General features: G+C 55.8%; 7 protein-coding genes and 2 non-coding genes across 9 annotated transcripts; 6 read left to right on the top strand and 3 right to left on the bottom strand.

Moving 5' to 3' along the window:
• Positions 1–178: 178 nt before the first annotated feature.
• Positions 179–1392, top strand: MYCTH_2069574 (uncharacterized protein; the record flags this gene model as incomplete). Its single annotated transcript, XM_003665877.1, has 3 exons — positions 179–340; positions 544–953; positions 1002–1392. The coding sequence occupies 3 exons, from the start codon at positions 179–181 to the stop codon at positions 1390–1392; spliced, it is 963 nt and encodes a 320-aa protein (XP_003665925.1).
• Positions 1393–2089: 697 nt separating this feature from the next.
• Positions 2090–4093, bottom strand: MYCTH_2310160 (uncharacterized protein). Its single transcript, XM_003665876.1, has 3 exons — positions 4071–4093; positions 3548–3906; positions 2090–3494 (listed from the first exon to the last, which is right to left on the bottom strand). Exons 2-3 carry the CDS (start codon positions 3700–3702, stop codon positions 2132–2134), a joined length of 1518 nt encoding a protein of 505 aa, XP_003665924.1. The 5' UTR covers positions 3703–3906; positions 4071–4093; the 3' UTR covers positions 2090–2131.
• A 1268-nt stretch (positions 4094–5361) lies between these two features.
• Positions 5362–7079, top strand: MYCTH_2310154 (uncharacterized protein). Its single transcript, XM_003665875.1, has 5 exons — positions 5362–5604; positions 5663–5879; positions 5973–6064; positions 6270–6583; positions 6750–7079. The coding sequence occupies exons 1-5, from the start codon at positions 5586–5588 to the stop codon at positions 6984–6986; spliced, it is 879 nt and encodes a 292-aa protein (XP_003665923.1). The 5' UTR covers positions 5362–5585; the 3' UTR covers positions 6987–7079.
• A 357-nt stretch (positions 7080–7436) lies between these two features.
• MYCTH_2310149 (uncharacterized protein) lies at positions 7437–8073 on the top strand. The gene has a single exon (XM_003665874.1). It carries the CDS (start codon positions 7675–7677, stop codon positions 7984–7986), a length of 312 nt encoding a protein of 103 aa, XP_003665922.1. The 5' UTR covers positions 7437–7674; the 3' UTR covers positions 7987–8073.
• A 21-nt stretch (positions 8074–8094) lies between these two features.
• Positions 8095–8592, top strand: MYCTH_2310148 (uncharacterized protein; the record flags this gene model as incomplete). The annotated part of the gene is made up of 1 exon (XM_003665873.1): positions 8095–8592. The coding sequence occupies one exon, from the start codon at positions 8098–8100 to the stop codon at positions 8455–8457; it is 360 nt and encodes a 119-aa protein (XP_003665921.1). The 3' UTR covers positions 8458–8592.
• A 150-nt stretch (positions 8593–8742) lies between these two features.
• Positions 8743–8826, top strand: MYCTH_t178. Its single transcript has one exon. It is a non-coding gene; the product is annotated as a tRNA-Arg (tRNA).
• A 435-nt stretch (positions 8827–9261) lies between these two features.
• On the bottom strand, positions 9262–9377 carry MYCTH_t167. The gene has a single exon. It is a non-coding gene; the product is annotated as a tRNA-Arg (tRNA).
• Positions 9378–13696: 4319 nt separating this feature from the next.
• Positions 13697–14233, top strand: MYCTH_2129802 (uncharacterized protein; the record flags this gene model as incomplete). The annotated part of the gene is made up of 3 exons (XM_003665872.1): positions 13697–13734; positions 13874–14076; positions 14154–14233. 3 exons carry the CDS (start codon positions 13697–13699, stop codon positions 14231–14233), a joined length of 321 nt encoding a protein of 106 aa, XP_003665920.1.
• A 2345-nt stretch (positions 14234–16578) lies between these two features.
• On the bottom strand, positions 16579–17647 carry MYCTH_2112717 (uncharacterized protein; the record flags this gene model as incomplete). The annotated part of the gene is made up of 6 exons (XM_003665871.1): positions 16579–16611; positions 16650–16750; positions 16959–17041; positions 17192–17405; positions 17459–17540; positions 17576–17647. 6 exons carry the CDS (start codon positions 17645–17647, stop codon positions 16579–16581), a joined length of 585 nt encoding a protein of 194 aa, XP_003665919.1.
• Between the last annotated feature and the right edge of the window lie 1425 nt (positions 17648–19072).

The raw sequence follows: 19072 nt of genomic DNA, 5'->3' as shown, positions 1-19072 counted from the left end.
CTTTTTTCACCTTTTTTTCTTCACTTTCTTCTCTTTTTTATTTTTGGTCTTCTCTTTTTATTTTTTTTTGGGGGGGGGAGGGGGGTTTGCACGCAACGTGAAGATAAGACCTACTACGGCCGTAAACGGCTCAGAACCCTCCGGCCCTGACATCGCTCGCCTAGCAACCACCCTCACGATGGCCTTCACAATGCACTCCCACTCGGGCCAGTTCTGCCCTGGCCACGCCAAAGACCAGCTCGAGGACATTATCCTGCACGCTATCAAGGTCGGATACAAGACCATCGGCCTCACCGAGCACATGCCGCGCACTGAACTGTCCGACCTGTATCCCGAAGAGGTAAGTACATTCACTCTACGTTCACATTCCCCCTTTCTTCCCTCTTCTTCCCCTCATTCCGACAAACGACACCTCCCTCCCCCTCCCCCTTCCCCTCCCCCTCCTCCTCCTTCTTTTTCTTTTTCTTCTCCTTCTTCTACTTAGGGCCCCGCCCCCCCCTTTCACCCCCTTTTTTCTCCTCCTCCCAACGACTAACGATCCAGCTCGACCCCTCTCCCGAAGAGACGCTGGCGTCGCTCGCGCCGCGACACGAAGCCTACCTGGCCGAGGCGCGCCGGCTGCAGCAAAAGTACGCCTCCCAGATCCACGTCCTGATCGGCTTCGAGGGCGAGTGGATCCGGCCGGCCTACGGGCCCCTGATCCGCTCGCTGGCCGCCGACCCGGCCGTCGACTACTTCGTCGGCTCGATCCACCACGCGCGCGGCGTGCCCATCGACCTGGACGCGCCCACCTACGCCGACGCGGTCCGCGCCTGCGGCGGCACCGAGCGCGCCCTCTTCGCCGCCTATTTTGACGAGCAGTTCGCCATGCTCGAGGCGGTGCGCCCCCGCGTGGTCGGGCACTTTGACCTCGTGCGCCTGTTTAGCTCCGCGCCAGGCCGGTCGTTGCGCCGGTGGGAGGAGGAGGAGGAGGACAACGACAACGACAACGGCAATGGCAGCGGCAAGGGCGGCGAGGAAGTCTGGGCGCGAGTGGTGCGCAACCTCGAGTGCGTCCGCCGGTACGGCGGCTGGCTCGAGTGCAACACGAGCGCGCTGCGCAAGGGCCTGGCCGAGCCGTACCCGCAGCGCGAGATCGCCGAGGAGTGGGTGCGCATGGGCGGCCGCTTCACCTTTGCCGACGACAGCCACGGCATCGCCCAGGTCGCCACCAACTACCGCAGGGGACTCGACTACCTCGAGGGCCTGGGCGTGAAGGAGGTGTGGACGCTCGAGCGGCGGCGCGCCCCGGCCGCCGAAGAGGGAGGGGGAGGGGGGGACGAGGACGAGGCCGAGCTGGTCGAGAGGAGCGTGTCCATCGACGAGTTCAGAGCCAGTATGAATCTCGAGTAAATAAAGATATAGTATGTATGTATGTATGTATGTATCAGCTAGGGGGCCTAAGTGTGGTTCCCGTGGGTTCAGGAGACTCGTGGGTTTCTGCGACGTGATTTGGTACCATCCCCTCTCTCGTTTCTGAGGATTGTTCTAAACCGAGAGCACGGCCTGGATGATATTCACGTATCTGATTCCGTAGGGTAAACGAAGAACCGGCGTGCTGGTCAACCCTTGTAGGCGCGCTCTAATGCTCTCCACGCTTAACCTATGCTATACAAAGTGGAGAAAAGGACGTCAAGGGAGAGGGCAGAAGAATTAGAAAGCTGGAAAAGGCCGATCAACGTATAGCTCAGATAAGTCCCCTTGATAGGTCTCAGAAGACGCCCTTATGTTGTCGTTTGAATCGAGGTAGCGTGCTAGAAGAAGAAGGAGAAGGAGAAGGGGGAGAAGGACGAGAAGAAGATTAGGACGAAGAAGGGGGAGAGGAAGAGTGAGAAGAAGGGGAAGTAATCTTCCTATAAAAGGAATACGAAAACAGAATGATGATTAAAAAGTGGCGGGGGGGGGGGGGGGGGGGGAGACGGAAGGGATGATGGATAAGAGGAGAAGAAGGAAGGCAAGGCGTGGCAAGGAAGATGACCGAAAACGCCTCCTTGAAGGGATGAGCTGACCCCATCATCTCTTCTCGCAAAGCCCTCCCAAAACTTCACTTCTTTTTCTTGTAAAAAAAAAAAAAAAGAAAGAAAGAAAAGTCTTAGGTCGGCGGGGACAGGTCGGTGACCCTGAGCGATTCGGCAATATACCGGCGGTACGGCGCCATCGAGTCCGCGTCCACCCGGACGTCGCGCACGCGGCACCCGAGGTCCCGGTCGTGCAGCTCCGTCAGCGGCCAGCCCACGGCGCAGGCCTGCCGCAGGAAGGCCTCCAGCAGGGCGTCCTTGCCGGACTGGCCGCGGTCGAGCAGGCGGTTGAGCGCCTTGGCGCCGGCCAGGGCCCGCTCCAGGACTGGGCGGCGCGCGGCCTCCCCGCAGGTCTCCTGCAGGTCGGCGGCCGTGATCATGCAGACCACGATGCCCAGGAGATACGGCGCCTGGATGCCGAGCTGGTCCTCTGCGTCGAGAGCCCAGGCCGGGGCCCGCGCCCCGGCTCCTCGGCGGCAGGGGAGGATGCCGCCGCTCTCCTGCGACAGATGATGCCAGAAGGTGCAGAGAGTGGTGAAGAAGTCGTCGGCGCCGGGGCGGATGGCGGAGTGCCGGCGGCGTGTGCCCGGCGGTCGAGGGACCTGCGGCGGCACGCCCGCGTCGTTCTTTTCCAGCTCGGAGATGCACCATCGCAGGCACGACGAGAGGCAGGTGATGTCGGGGCCGGAGCGAGTCGTGGTTGGCAGGTGCTGGGCCACGAACTGCTGCATGATGTTGTCAAGGTCGAACTTCTTGTCGTCCGGATGGACCGAGTTGTAGCGCGCCAGGGCCGAGCGGAGGAGGACGTACGCCGGGGTGTCGAGACCGGACACGCGCCGGTCGAGCTGTTTGAGCCGGTCGGCCCCCTGACCATCTTGGAAGATTATGCGGTCGAGAGCGATCGCTATCTGTTCTTCCCCGTGCGTCTCCTCGCCCCCGGCAGTGCAATATGTATAAGCGTGACGAAACTCCCAGCACAATCTCTCCCACGAGTCCTGGCTCGGAACCGGCTGCCTGTCGCCGGACCTCGCTAGCATCCGCGCAACTTTGGGCTCCATCTTGGCTCGAGTCGTACTGAGCCACGCGTCGCCGCCGTACCTCCTCAGGTTCGTTTTCCACTGCTCCGTGACTATGTGGCCGACATTGCGGAAGTCTCCTAGGAGCGACAGCATGTCCGCCAGCCAGAGAAGCGAATCCCTCAGGGGCCCTGGTTGGCCTCGGCCTCTCTTGGGCCAGCCAGCATTCGCCGTGAGTTCCGGATAGTCAGACGAGGGCCGGACTCGCACCACGCACAGCTCATCAACATCGACAGGGGGCGGCGGGGCATCCGAGCCGCTGGTGGCAGGGGCAGGACTGCTCCGGCGGACGGGTCCAGAATGGGTCGGTTTGTACTTGCGTACCCCCCACCCCTTGAGCCTATGGATGTACTGCCTTCTCCTGGACGACCAGTCAGTCTGACGGCATCATGCAGCGTCGTGAAACAGCCTCACGTTGCAGAGAAGTTGTGTTCCTTCTTCATGTACTTTACGACCGCCTCGAGCGGCAAGATCCTGTACTTGTCCATAATCACCTGCTTCATCCTCTCCCACTCTTTGTCAGGAAGCCTGGGTGCACTTCTGCGCGTGCCATTCCGGAATTTCGTCATGTTTGCTTCCTTCGCAACCTGGGGAGAGAGTCTGTGCCCAATCGATATTGGGAGTGTTGCCTGTGAAACAATCGGGAAACCCTGGGTGCAACAATATGGCGGGTACCATTCCCGAAGTTTGTCATGTTTACCACCTCATTCGGAGAGGATGCCCAAATGATATCGGGAGGGATCCTTGTGAAACGGGATGCGGTGCCTAAGGTACTGTTTAAAAAATTGCTTAGCAGCCCCAATGGATGGTTGAAGAGAGGCAGTGTTGCTGGTGGTGGATATGAAGGCATCTCCGCGGTTCGCGCCCTAGCGGCATAGAGAACGCCTCGAGTACATAACATACATACATACAATCCGAATAAGGTAATTGTACATACATTTGAACAGAGGTAGGTATGTGCATTTGCATGGCACTTCGCTAAGGCACCTTCATGCCTACTCGATTGAAAGTGAGCCAATCAGGCATGTAGGGGATGTACGCACTTCCCCCGCAGTGGTTGAGCAACAATGTTCGGATGGCAATTGTTATTTCGTTACTGTGAGGTATGGTGAAAGCGACTAAGGAAAGCCGATTCTTGTGGCCTTTTCGAGTGGACGCTTTACCCGTTGAGTAGGACCATTTATCGCATGCTTTTTATGACCGTAGAATTGATCCTTCTTTCGGCCTGGTTGTATGTAGCTGGTCGTAACCGACGATACCATGCACTGGTGGGGTCGAGGCATCGTTGTCTGATGGTAAAGCACGGCCCGGACGCCTCGCAGGCGCATGATGGTAGCCTTCTTTTTAGAGCTCGAGTATACCTGGGCTCAAAGGTAGCTCAAAGTTAGCGTCTTTCGATGCTGGGAGAAGAGTGGAAATGGTTAAATTACATTATTGGGTTTCGTTAGGCGCTTATTCTCTCCTGTTGGGGGTTTTGGGGGGGGGGGGGGGGGGCGGAATGGCGCTCTGGAAAGGCAACAGAAGACCCACTGCTACGCCCGACAACGGATCTCTTTGCCTTGCCAAACAAACGGGGCGAAAGGAATCGGTGAAGGACTGGCAGGAGCAGCCAGGAGAGAGCTAGCACGAGCAATCTGTCTGCCTTAGGCAAACATGGCAAACTCGTGTTGCACACACAAGGTAGGTACGTAGGTACTGTAATCAGTATGTGCCTTATGCCCTTCGTACATCAGGAACTCAGCTGAACTTGGTGGGAAAAAGGCCGGCTAGTCTAAAAGGCTCATGCTCGTTGGTGCTTGCACTGTTGGCGGAACAAGCCACAGCATGACGTATGCCAACGTCTCAGCCCATTAATTCCCCGCACTCGCTGGGAATCTCCCGGCCCCACTTGCTCCAGTAGAGCATTTGAAGATTTCCATGATCCTTGTGCTCCGAAGCACCATGTTGAGTGGGACTGAGGAAATATTGCATAGAACCTCTTCAGATCTAAGGGAGGGCCGATGAAGATTCCTCAAACTATGTGAATGAGATGAAGAACTACGGATTCTGCCAATGGATGGAGGGCGTTCAATGCGGTGGACAGGAACAAGGTTAGGTATTATTGAACCGAGCAACGGTTGAGGGGAGCATTGCAACAATGACGCAGTGACCCCGATTTTCGGTTTGCTGCGGCAGGCCATCATCGCGAAGGCCATCCAAGTACGTAACGGCGAGAGTACCTGGCTGTTCAATTTTCTCTTCTTGCTAGCAGGAGACAGGAAGATACGCCGCCACACCTCGGTGGTCAGGCCTGTTTCCCGTCTTCTGTGTTCTGTCCCGGTCGGTTGCGCATCCTTGCTTGTCCTATAACAATAACACCGGCAAAGTCCCCGCGTTTCCCACGTCACGCCATGACTGCCACCAACAACTTCTGGATCCCTCGAATGAAGCATCATCCCAGCCAACCGCCAAGATGGATCGCTTTCATCAATGTGAGTGCGCCGCTTGAACAACAAGCCCTGGCCGGGCCATGCTCACCAACCATGTTAGTGAACCCGTTTGCGAAGAGAGAGTCGCACAGCGCCAGATCGATCGTCTGGTACAAGGTCCTGACTCTGATCACCTGGCTGCTGTCGGTGGTCGTTACCGTCTACTACACCCTTGAGCGGCCGCAGGATGGCAAGTATCATCGCGGAACCATCTGGCACCAGAACCACCGCCACCCCTCGGGCTTCTCTCTGAACCCGGTCATCACTTCTATCTACTGGTTCGTTGCTGCTCTCTCTCTCTATTGCACCGCTTGGACTCTCCTTTCTTTCCTCGTCACATCAGAAGTAAAAGCTAACACCAGCCGTGCCAGGATCGTCCTCTTCCTCCTTCAGTTGGGCTATATCTCGCAGCTCTTCTCGTCCAAGACGGAATCCGTCAACGCAGCATGTTCCGTAGGCAGTCGTACGTTACCCCTCTCGCTCTACACCCTTCACATTTCAATGAACAAGAAGAAACAGAAAGGGGAATATACTTGGAAATAAAAAAAAAAAAAAGAGAAGGGAAGGGAAGGGAAGGGAAGGGAAGGGAAGGGAAGAAGGAATCATCAAGAGAACGTGGACTGATAAAGGAACACCCAAACGAAACGGAACGGAACGGAGATGAACAGACTTCATCGTCAACAACCTCCTCCACTTCGCCTTCGTCATGCTCTTTGTACGCTCCCACTTCGTCTGGGCCGAGGTCCTGCTCCTGCTCAACTTCGCCAACCTGACGTCGCTCTACTTCCGCCACAGCGCCCACCCGCGCCTGTCCGTCCACCTGCCGGCCGTCTCGGGCCCGCTGGCCTGGACCTTCGTGGCCATCTACTGGAACGGCGCCATCATGGTGCCGCACCACAACAGCCTCGTCGCGCGTGTCTTTGCCAACATTTTTGTGTGGTCCATCCTCGGCTACGGCCTGTTTTTCATCGTCTTCTACAGGGTACGTCTTTTAAAACTCTCCTTCTTCTATCGTCATCTCTTTCAGCCCCTCCCCTCCGCAATAGGAAATGACGGGATAAGGGGGTTAACTTTTTTTTTTTCTAAAAAAAAGGGAGGGGGTCATATTAATCTGGGATGACTGGCTGACCGGCTTTTCCCAACTGTAGGACTACACCATGGGCTTCGCGCTCAGCGTGCTGTCGGCGTCGCTGGGGGTCGCCCAGTTCCTCCGCCAGATCGTGGCGCTGCAGTGGATCTTTGCCTTTACCATCATGGCTGTTCTGTTTGTCCTGACCGTCGTCGTGGCCCTCCCCGCCTGGGCGGGCAGGCAGGCCCCGTGGGGTGGCAGAGCCGAGAGGCGGCAGCAGACCGACGCCGAGCGCGCGCCGCTGCTAAACGAGTAAGTGCTTTGGAAGCTGTTCCGGTGAATGGGCGTTGGTTGGAGACGAGTGTGGTGGGAGTGGAAGAAAGAAAGAGGTGGGTGCAGGAAGGAGGGGGGGGAGGGCCTAAAGTGGAGGAGGTTGCTGCGGGAGAGCAACATGAAGGAGGGTATTCGGGACAGATTGTCTCGCCAGGCGTTTTGGAAGTATCAAGGTTGTTTGGGACATGACAGTTGGCCTGCCTCTTTGGAAAGGTCTTGTTGTTGGATTGCATCTGAAGGCAGGCATCGCCTGGTTTGTAAGATCAAAACGTAGCTTTTGATGATGTCAACACCATGTATTCTAAATTTGCAAGATGTGGTTTTTTGAGGGTCAAGACGGTTGGGGCGATGTAATACTTGGACAAAATTCATCAAATTGGGACCTGAAAATTTCCCGTGTCGTGCAAAAGGTACCGGAACAGCTGGGTGGGATGAAAGCTTAAGGAAGCTGGCCCATTGTTGAAATGTTGGCCGAAATCTGATGTTTCTGGCCCAAGCCAACTTCTACAGGAAGGTGGGGCACGTCCCAGCACCTACACTGCAGTTCATCAGCGGCCCATGCAGTACCTCCGTTACCTCCGTACTCCGTAGTACTACGTTGTATTACTCTTTAAAAGTTTCCTCCGCCTCTAATAAATAATAATAATAATAATAATAAGCATCAACCCACGATGCCGCCCCTGCCGCTAGCCTTCCCCTACCCTCTCCGGATCGGCACCGACATCTGCCGCGTGGCGCGCATCGCGCACATCCTGCGCAGCAGGCAGGGCGCGCGCTTCATCCGGCGCGTGCTGGCTCCCGAGGAGCTGGCCCGCGCCAGACCGGCCGTCCACCAGGTCCTCCGGGTCGCCGCCGCCCAACAAGCCGGGGAGGAGGAGGAACGGGCGAAGGGTTCGGCACGGCAGGAAGACGAGGCGGACGAGGCCAAGGGCGGCGACCTAGACGCGTACGCGCGTGCGGCTACGTACATGGCGGGACGGTGAGTTCTGTGACCTGACGGGGTGCTTGTTTTTGGGTGTCGGGGAAGGCGGAGGGATAGAGCATGCGCGGAGGGAGGAAGGAGTTGTGCTAACGTTTGCCCTCAAAAAAAACGAATGGGGTTTGGGGGACGTCCCAGGTTCGCGGCCAAGGAGGCAGCTTTCAAGGCGCATCCGCATCTCAGGCTAGGATTCCACGACATACTCATCCTCTCGTCTTCCGACGCCGAGGAGCTGACGGGGGAGAGGGCTTTGGCCGGCCCCGGTGCGTCCGCGCCGGTCGCCCTGATACGGGCCGGAGAGGGGGCGGGAGCGGGCGCGAGGGACCAGATGGCTAGGGTGAGCATCAGCCACGACGGCGAGTATGCGACTGCAACGTGCATCGGTTTCGAAGCGGGCTCGGCGGGGTCAGGGCAGTGTACTAGCGAGCCGCCGAGGAAGGGCTGGGCTGCTTGGTTTTCGAGGATATGGTCATGACATGGGGAGGGCTGGTGGGAGCGACGGCGAAGGTCCATATGAACAGAAAAGACCGCTCAGGCCCACTGCCTTTGCGCGGTCGGGCATTTCCACAAACCGCCCAATTCCTACTGGCCCTAGTAGGCCGCAGCTTGGTGGTGGTGGTGTGGTTAAAAGAGAGGTGGGCTTGGAAAGAAGACAACGGCCCCACATTGTGCCCGATAAGCTCGGGCTTATAGGCTGCACATGCACTCTGCGCCCCCAACACACCAGCTCCTCTGGCTTTCAATCAGTGAGCTGTTCTAAGGTCGGGTGGCGCAACGGTAGCGTGTGGTCCTCCTATTAGAAGGAATCAGACTGAGGTTGTGGGTTCGAGTCCCACCTCGATCGGCCTTAGCTTTTGCCAGTCCAGCTCCTGGAACTGGTTGAACTTCGGGGCAATACAGTTGCTTTTTAATGCCCTTTTTTACTGATGAAGAACTGCTGTGTTTTTGGGTGCTGCGCTGCGTCCACTGCAACTGATTAGTGCTCTATTTCCGAGGGTGCGCGTTTACGCCCTGACACACACACACACACAAACTTTGGCTGCCTGTTACGCCTTTTTTCGGGGCTCAATGAGCCATCTAGATGCGTGCTCGAGTTTTAACTGTTCCCATCAGCAGTACGAAGTAGACCCGATACAATATAAACTTATGTATCAATCGTAAACGGACGGACGGACAAGGGCAGCGAAGAAGAGGTACGGATTACATATATATCCAAGTAAAAAAAAAATTGCAAAATAAGAAGCCGAAATGTTTAAAATGGTTCTTTCAACCATCGCATCGATCCACCCAGGGGTCGAACCTGGAACCTCCTGATTACTTGATCAACCCTCAGAATCCCAGGGGACCCAAGGGAAGGAATCGTAGTCAGACGCTCTGCCATTGAGCCAGCGGACCTGTTGAAGGGAGGGGATAATCGCTGGCACCTATGAGTTGTGGACAGGAATGGTTGTGCGGTGGGTACTAAACAGGATCCACGTCAGGGCTTGTTACTACCCTTCACCACCACCCCCCCTCGGAGGGTGGGGACGCAAGACAGCAGACAACTAATCCGTACTTGTATGTACATACGTCCGTACTGTGGTGGAGTGGTGCTGATGTTTGTTTTAATGTGAAAGGAGGTTAAGCTTACCCCTGAACTGCCCCTCTGAGCTTATGTTTACCTAGCAACCAGAAAAGTAACAGAAATTGAGCACAGAATACTCCAAGGATTAATGATATGAGTTTAGAGTATTTAACTTATATAGAAAGGAAAACTACCTAGGGTTCCGTGTGCGCACAAGAGTGGAGTCTACGTCCGTACACCATCACAGATGATCTGCTCCTCTAGGGACCTCCTTTTTTTCTTCCTCGAGTTGTTGCCCATCATCAGGTCAGCCAGGTGCCGCGCCGTTCATGGTGGCCCTGGAACGTCGATTAATAGTGAAATTCTCGGGGAGATTATATGAAGCTTCGAGCCAGCCTTATCTCGGAGCCAGAATTTTGATGATGCCTCTCAGGGATCTGGTGATGTATGGTTGGTGATGTATGGTTTGTTGTCGAGTTCAGTCTCTCCATCTATCAGGAGCCTCGATGGTCGAGCCTGGATTCCGTCCGAGTCATTGGTCCTGCTTCCTCGCGTGTTGCCATAAGCCCAGCCATTCTCATTTGTTCTCTCGGTCCATACCTTGCACTCACCTCTTCTCGTCCAGAATTGGCTAAGCCCCTAAATGTGGAATCTGATTCATGGTTGAGCCTTCCTGGCCGTCGACTGCGATTCTTGATCTTGGCTGGGCATACTGGGCAAACAGACACTCATATATGCGAGCTTATAGCACTGAGCGGGTGTGGAGTATACAACAACTGGACCTGGTTATGCAATTCTCTCGTCCACGGCACTTCCTGCCGTAATATATACATCATCCACGATTCCCATCCCCTATTTCCCAACAAGGCTTCTCTTTCTGCCATCGGAGAAGTCATAGATGCAAGACATACCCGCGTCCTCAACCGCCCTAGACTTGTACCAAAACGTTTAGCCGGTTTCTCTGGAAGTTCGGCCTGAGTACCAAGAGAGAACGCCCGCGAGGCTGGAATAGAGGTTGTTCGGCCTGCAAGGTTGACAGATACTCAAGAGCAAGCACAAGCCAGTGCCTCCCTGGAAACCGCTAGCCATCTGGATGACTCAAGGAGCATGCAGCAGCCAGACGAGAAGCTCACCGTCTTGCTGGCGTTCTTGTCAGGCAAAGCCGGCGTTTGTGTTTTGTCAATCTCGGAAACCTTGCTCCTTGCCGCTCTAGCCGATGTCAGAGGACAGATAGAGCCTAAAGCCTCAGACGAAGGGAGGGAGGCAGTATAGCCACCTTCCGACCTTAGTAGACGCTGTGCCGTGCCACAATAACGAAGGGGGTTGCTCGAGTGAGCGAGACAAATCAGTTGGCTCTTCCCTCCTAACAGCGCCCCTTGTTCAAGGGGGGAGAAGGGGACGGGGGTGCTCGTAAGGGGTAGTAGCAATGACAGGAGCAATGCAAGCGCTATGCAAGACGGACGCTTGTTTCCCGAGTTCCAGCCGGCAAAGGAAACCTTCTCGAATTCTCGATCGCGAACGTTCCAAGGCACAATCGAGGACCGAGCGTTCATCCCAACCGACGACTCGGTCTCCCTCCCTGAACCATGCCCTTGGAATCAGGTCCGTTCTTCCCCCTTCGTGCGCGAGGAACGACCATCCAACGAAATTTGAGCATTGTCTCACAGTCTAATCCAGACGCACCTACCGAACATTTACATCAAATGCCAGTGCCATCCCGAGCCGCACCCGAGTAGATCGGAGACAGGCAGATGGCGCGTTCGCAATGCTCGACAGCGGACCTGCCTCTACATTCCGCACGGCAAGCCAGAATGCATCCTGCCGGCATCCAGATTTCCTTGATCCCTCGTTCCCTCCTTCAAAGTCCTCCTGATTCCGTATCTTGAGGCAAGGCAAGGGGAAAGGGGCGTGTGAGGGTGGTGGAATGGAATACACACCCGCTCCCCTGACGCAGGCCGTCCGTCCGTCCCGTGGTTACACGACGGCAACCTCCAGAAGAAGGTATGAGAAGCAGAGAAGGAATACGCAACTGCAACGATCCGCAGACCAACGCGACGCTGTAGATATGGCTTAGGTGTCCTCCTATATTAGAGACCGGATCAGATGAGGAAAAAGGAGGAGCACGAAAAAAGAAAATTGTCCCTGTTGGCTCTCTAATTTCCATACGTATGGCCGTTGCAGAGAAAGAGGGTAATAGTAATAAGCGGTCCGGCGAGACCATACGACGCTCAAAGCTCGACAGGTACGCCACCACGATCCAGAGGGCGGTCCACCGTCCGCCACGCTTGCGACCCAGATTCACGGGAAGAGAGGAGAGAGGTAAATGTGGGCTGAATGCGATTGGATCAGCATAGAGATCATCCAAAACACGGATTTTCTTCTCCAGGGCACGTCGTGTATAACCGGTTGCCAGCCATCGATCAAGAGCTTCGGAATATTTAGCAGCCGCTCGCCCCTGACCGAATATGGGGGAGGGGGGGGGGGTTGGGGGGGTTCTATAACGGCCATATGTGGCCAGTAACTGCTTGTAATCGGTGCCTAGAACCTCTCGGTGTAGCGGGGAAGAGCCCGGCTGAAACAGACGTTGAAGAGGTGGTATAGTGTGAGAGATGCCAGGAAAGCTTGAGACGCGGGCTTGTTGAGGAAGAACAATTAAAGACCAGCTTTCGATACGAACAATGCTCTGCAATACCAGAAGGAAAGGGGGGGGAGAGCGGGCGTCTCCATGGGACGTTGCATGTGTGGTAGGGCTATTATTCAACGGGCAGCAGTGGTGACCCAGTGTTGCCACGACAACGGTAGGCTTCCAGAAGCAATGCTTCATCGTATTACTGCGCATGGCTGTCGTTGGAGCTTCCAACGTGTTCATCATGCGGGAGGCGACGTTGTACATACCTAAGGTATGTGAAAGGCCGGCAACTGGTCGACGTGCAGTCCTTGAAACGACAAAGAAATAACGTTATTTGAGCCGCTCTTTTATTCTTCATGCGCCGCGCCCAGCACATATGTGGTGGTAACACGAGGGAGTTCGGACGAAGAGGGGAGGGTTCTAATGAGACGGGAGGAACACGATAGGCGACGGCAGAAGAGATGGACTCTGTTTGTTTGATCGCCAGGCTCTCTTGTGGCGGGATCATTGTTCCAAGAATTACTGCGGGGAGAAAGCCGTGCTCTTCGCCCGTCTTGTTTGGTTCTGGACTTCCCGCCGTTTGGCGCTCGCGGCAGCGGCGTGTCTGCCCCTGAGGGCACAGGCAGATTCAAAACACAAACTGTATCAGTCCAGGCTCGCGGTTGAAAGCCAAAGACAGCAAGCATATCTCGTCGAGCCCTGTCTCGGATCATCAATCGATCACCCGCAAACAAGATTCGCTTTGTTCTGGCCAGGCCCAGCTATGTCCATCATTTCTCCCTCTTGTTCAGCAAGGGGAGACTCATCGCGCTCCGGCGTGGTCGACTCCCGTGTTGGCCAGAGACCCAGCCAAGGATCACCGTCGGAGAATTGGCCATGAGATGTTCCCGAAGCTTGCGTGGAACAGCTGATTTCGGCGCCCCCAGATGTTGTATTCCGACGATTTGCGTTGCGAGACTCGGTATACCACCCACCTCTACTTCCCCACAAACTTCTTCGGCTTAAGCTTGGGGAGATCTGACAACTGCCGTGCAGGCCGGTGGGGGATGGAACTTGGAGCGGAGCATGTTGCCGCATTGAGCCGGCACCGCCGTGACTCAGCACGAGTACCTAGCGTAGTATATGAGAAAGAGGTCGGCGCCGGACGAGAACCTTAACCAGTCTTCTGCCCGGAACCACGGATACATGCAAGGGGGGTGTTATGCGCACCCGCAACCCGATTCTGAGCATCTGCCTTGTAGAGAGGAGATGGTGGCATATGGCCTTTGCCGCCTTTTTCGCAAGCGGCATTCGCTTCCGAGCCACTGCTGCCCCATGACAGAGGTGGATCAAGCCAAAGGGTCGTCTTCTTCGCGGACCTTCATGTACCATACGACTGCCGATGTCACCATCATGGCTGCAGGCGAGGCGAATCGAGGTGCACCCGTCAGTACCGGGGTAGGTAGGTACATACAGGTCGCACATGCGCCTTACTTGGTAGAGCATGTTCATTGCGCCAGGCCGAGCGGATGCGTTGCCACCATGCGGTCGGTTACTTTGGTCAAGTCGCAGGGTCGCTCGTGAGGGCCACGACCTCAGATATTGCCCGATAATATAAGGCAATCTACTCTCCGCCCAACACTTCCGGCGATATACAACCCTGAGGCGTCAGGGGGTGCTTAAACGGCGTTTTGTTGCTGCAAAAACCAAAATCATCAGTCCAAAGCCATCATCACCTTCACCGACAGACGAGGAGTCCGTCACAATTGGGGTGTTTGCCATCATGGTCAGGCGCGCTCTTGTGGGGAGCCCTTGGCCGTTTCCCTGGTTGGAAAGCACCTCAGACGCGGCGAGGGTACAGCAGCTACAACCACCAACACCACCACCACCACCACCCACACAGTTCAAGCACGTGGCTCTTCGTATGCATGCTTCTCCGCTCCCCCGGGCACATAACTACGGGGTTTGGGGGGCATCCACATCTACCAACCAACACCAGTGGCAACTCATTTCGGCGGCGCCATCGCGGGCCTGTCGCCAACGACGGGTAGCCGATCCCTCCCCGTTCGAGATAGATGACGCCGCGAGGGCTGAACCATGGTGTGGTTCCGGCGGAGATGAGAGGTTGCATCGTGGCGCCTGGCTGTTGACCTGGTTTTCCATCACACCGCACAGAGAGTCTGCCCGCCGCATCCAGTCTTTCGCACGCGACACCCATCTGTCGTGTAGGAGCGCTGCTTGGAAGCCTCCGCAAAACGACCGTTGTGCGATTGCCCCAAAATCTGCAGACAGAACGAAGAGATCAAAGGATGTACTAACGTTAGTGTCGAGCTAGAAGCTCTTGGGCTCCCCAAGCAGTAGTACACTAAGCTGGAGGTCAAAGGCCATGGTGCCGGCCAATAATGCCGGTGTCTTGGCATGGGGTTCGTTTCGCGGAGGTGACGGTGGAAAAGCGGTCCCCGTCCCGGAGAATATTGCGGGGAGCGTTGCGAAGTAATCTATCTACCCCGGTATTGATAGACAGAGGTTATGTCTCGCAGACCAACACGCCCCGTGCTCAGACTTCGACCCCAAGACCCCCCCCAGCCGCCTCATTCTCCGAAGCGTCAGGCAAGCAATTTGAACTGCCATAATGCCCCATGCTCGTAGGAGGAATAGCGGCAGGTTCTTGTTCAGCGCGAGAGCCGAAGGACCACTCTTGATAGCCTCCTTCCGCACGAGCTTCGAGTCGGCGTACATTAGTTACCTGCATGGAGAGGCTGCTGGTCGGCAACTGCCGTTGGAAAGGTTGACGACGACAAGCCGAGTCAACTTTGAGCCAATCGCTCGTCTTCCTGAAAAGCCACATCACTTCCTTTCAAGGCAAGTTTGGAAAGAGTCCCATCTGACGGGACCCTGGTGCCGAACAATGATCGAAACCTTCTGGAAGGCGGCAGAACGCGTATCCCTGTCCATGTATGTACATAACACGACATAACTTCAGACTTGTACAGCACTGCATATATGTCCATACATACGCAGTATGTAATCCGTACATACATACCTCCGTACATACACACTTACATACAGGCACGCTCGCCTCACACGGCTCGGCACAGAAGTAACTAGATGGTGCGTGCGGATGAGGCTGAACGGTGCGAGGCGCACGCACATTTTTGTAGTTGACTTTGAAAGCAGGCTGGGATGGTGCCCCGAAGAGCTTTGCGTGCGCTCTTCAAGTTCAGCGTCGCTGACCCGACCAAGCTTCGGGTTGCTGTCTGCCTTCAAGCAGCTGAGGCGCCTTCGTTTGTTTGGACGAGTCGACGAGCCCACCTCCATCACCCGACGCGCCCCAGCAGACCGATTGCGAGTTCCATGTGGCACGGGGTTTCGGGGAACAACTCCAGCCATGGGTCTTCGGTCGCCACTCTCATTGGATGATGTGCAAGGTCGGCACATGGAACCGACAGGGGCGCCAGCGAATCAGAGGTGCAGCAGGCCCTCAACTGTGCGCGATCTTGCTTATATGTGGAGTTTCGGACCGTCGGCCGCTTGACTGACTGACCTGGTCCGGCCGAGATGCCGAGAAGATCTAGTGGCGCCGAAATCGCGTCCAGTGCGCACACACGTCGACTTTCAGTTCGACGGACGTACAGAGCAAGTGTGCCCTCCGAAGCATATGAAACATTGATAGTTGTTCGGCCTGAGCGAAGCGCAAGAACCGCAAGTTTCCGTAAGCAGCCAGCAGCACACCGAGCGGTGAGGAAATAGCCCCGGGCTCCGAGGAAAAACGAAGCTGGGGCCCCCAAGCTTACGGTGTGGGGAGCAGCAGTGGTCTTCAACTACGGATTACTGCTTTGCAGTCCTCCGTTAGTGTTGTGGTAGTCTCGGCTGGATCTGTACGAGGAGCGGCACTTGTGAAGGTGGATTCTCGCGCCGTCAATTCCGCCGGCACCAGCCACTGACCAACAGGTGTGACAGGCGACTGCAGCGTCCAGGAACCTGGGGGCCGCCAATCACAGCCGCAGGCACGCAGAAGTTCAGGAAAACCTTGGAGTCGAAGAGCATACGGAAGCGGGGCGAGTTTATACTGTGGCTGACAGATGAAGATTGAAGCTGTTCAACGCTCGTGACAAAAAGTTGCGATTCCCGGCTTCGCCTTGCCCTAATCTGGCAGAGGTCACAAACAAAAACATGTTAACCAGAGCTGAATGAGTTTTGCTCGATCCTAACTTAGATGAAGTACCGACGTGAAGGAAATACGGACGAGCTGACATCGGAGGATACCGCACCGTTCGCAGATAGCATTGCAATGTGCGACAACCTAAGATGTAGCTACTTCTTGTATCGAGGCGCTGTGTGATTGGTTCAGGAGGCCAGAACTGTTTCGAGTCACGTCTGGCGTCAACTTCCTTGTTGAGAAAGGCGAAAACCCGCGTGTTCGTTCACCACTTCTTCGCCGCTTTTTTGGCCGATATCTGATAGTATTAAGGTCGGTTCGGCGATATTGACCTACCGTGGGAACCAAAGTTGGATTCAGGCCCAGCACGGGTCGAGAAACATTTTGCCCTAGCGGACTAGCAACTGGAAACGCACCGCAGCTGGGGTCGGCTTGTTCTGGAATGCCAGGAGTTCGGTGCCATTGCTATGGAGTGTCGCTTTGCCATTTTACAAATTTGCTGGTTCTCAATGCAATTAGAAATTGCGGGGCATCTCGCCACCTGTTCTCGTGACTCAACCACCTGTCGTGCCTGCCTTTTACAGGACTTTCCCTGAATAGCCTTCAGTCGAGATCAGTCCCGATTTCCATGTCGGACGATCTCACTTTCTTTGGCGCTGTTGCCTGGCGCGGGCGTGATCAGGAACACTGGCATAGTAGTCTCCATGTTTCGAGAGCATTGCTCCTTCCTAAGTTTGCAGAACTTAGGCTGGGAGGCCAAAACTTGAAGACCAATAACATTCACTGTGTGGAAGTGTGGATTCCACTAAAACGAAGTTGTGGTTTACTCCGTGCTTCGTACTAAGTTCTCTGTAAATTCTCGGTGCAACATCACGTACAACGGGACTGGCTTGGCGTAGCCCACTTCGTTCAGGCCGCTGCTGCCATATGCCGCTCTCGTCGACAAAGTCCGATGCTGAGCGCGGGCGAATCCCTTGAAAACTGGCCTCCACCGATCGACCTCGAACAAGCTCTCTTTGGGATCTCGACTAACACACGGCCCCCAGGTGCTTTCGGCAATGCCTCCGACAAACATGGAAACTTCGCTTCGTGCTTCCGTCCCCAGACGCATAACAGCAGGCACATATAATCCGTACACTACACACACCACCATTGCAACGAAATAACAGGCGTCTTATAGCGCGGCGGATCGGGATGGTCACGACCATCTGCGTTTGAGGGTTCCATCTGCCCAGAAACAGTCCACTGCTTGGTTAACGCACGGCAAGCATAGGCGACCAGGGGGCTCTACCCCCAGACGCACACTGGGTGCCGGCTGGAGCAGCAGGGCCCATCGTCTCGACTGCCTCGAGCAATCAGCAGTCATACCGAATATGGAGTGATTAAGCAACCGAAAAGATGGCCCAGCTGATCCGGTTTGGCTCCGACCCCAACTTTTCTCCCAGCGGTGACGGGTACCCCGCCCAGCACCCATGGCTGCGACTCCATGGGGAGATGATGGGGAAGCCTCGGGGCCCCTCTTCTCGCTACTCGCAACTCCACCGGCCGACAGGGATAGCACAGTCCACAACCGCCGGCAACGAACAAGCCCTGGCTTCGCTGCGGCTCCTGGCGCGTTCATCGTTCCGCATCAACCTGTCACACCATCTACCACCCACTGCGCCTATACACTCAAATGAAGGATCCGGATAGATGTGTTGTATACGTCTGTATGGACTATGTACACACGTACACATGACGGAGGCAGGGTGCGCAGGAAGCAATGGAGCGCCGGTCAAAAGTGATCCTAAACCAGTCTGAAAAGGGAGCGTCAGACGCATGGCCTCGCGCCCAGTTTGTGCTAGAGGAAAAACAAAACCCTCTTGAATGTCTGGCTGCTGATTAACAAGTGCCGCGGTATTAGTGGGCACGTTCAGGACAGCGTACAAGTAGTGGTGCGCTTTGATGTCCCCCATGCTGTGCCGATGCGCTGGAGGACAAGGGGCTTTGGCAATCCATGCTACTCCACGACTCCGTACTTGGTAGTGTATTGTACCAAATCCGTACACACACTACAAGACGAGGATGGTGGAGTTCCATTGCACTTTCTCCACCATGACCGCTGTCTGGACCCCTGCCAGAGTGGCAACCCTTGTTCAACAGTTCTTCGCAGCGTGCCGGCGGGACAAGCAGAGGCCCATATATCCTCAGCAGGCCCTGACGAGGCGGACTCTCCAGAGCCCGCTGTTGCTAACTCTTTCAGCTAGCACTACCCGCCCCGCGCTCTCACACGGTACTTCTCTGCTCTCCATAGACGCCCCTTCCCGCCGGCTTATATTGCCCTCGCAATATATCCTTGATACTCGATATTGTGCTGGACCAGGAGCCGTCGCCTCCTTGCCACCAATCGCGTCTAGTTACATCCACGAGCATTATCGCGCGTCTTCTGTTGTGGATGTGCGCCAAGCCGACCTCCAGACTCGCCAGAAAGTACTTTGAGAGGCAGGAATAGCGCGCATATTTACCGATTCGCTCACTTGTTCGAATCGGGCATCCCTTGGTCCTTTTGGCGCCCCGGGCCCCTCTTAAGCACTATACGGCACATCGCCCTGAGGCTCAGACCAGGAGAGCAGCGCTTCATCGATAGACGGACAACCGGGAAGCATCTGGTGTGTGCAGCGAAGGCCTTCATCTGAATTTCAGGGTTCAAGGGGCTCGGAAAGGACTTACAAGAAACGGCCGACCCAACGGTCTCTGGCAACGAGGACTGGCCAAGCGCT

Source organism: Thermothelomyces thermophilus, chromosome 6 (genome assembly GCF_000226095.1).
Source record: "Thermothelomyces thermophilus ATCC 42464 chromosome 6, complete sequence".
NCBI classification, from domain to species: domain Eukaryota; kingdom Fungi; phylum Ascomycota; class Sordariomycetes; order Sordariales; family Chaetomiaceae; genus Thermothelomyces; species Thermothelomyces thermophilus.
Note: the sequence above shows the minus strand (reverse complement) of the source record. Positions and strands in the feature narration are given on the sequence as shown.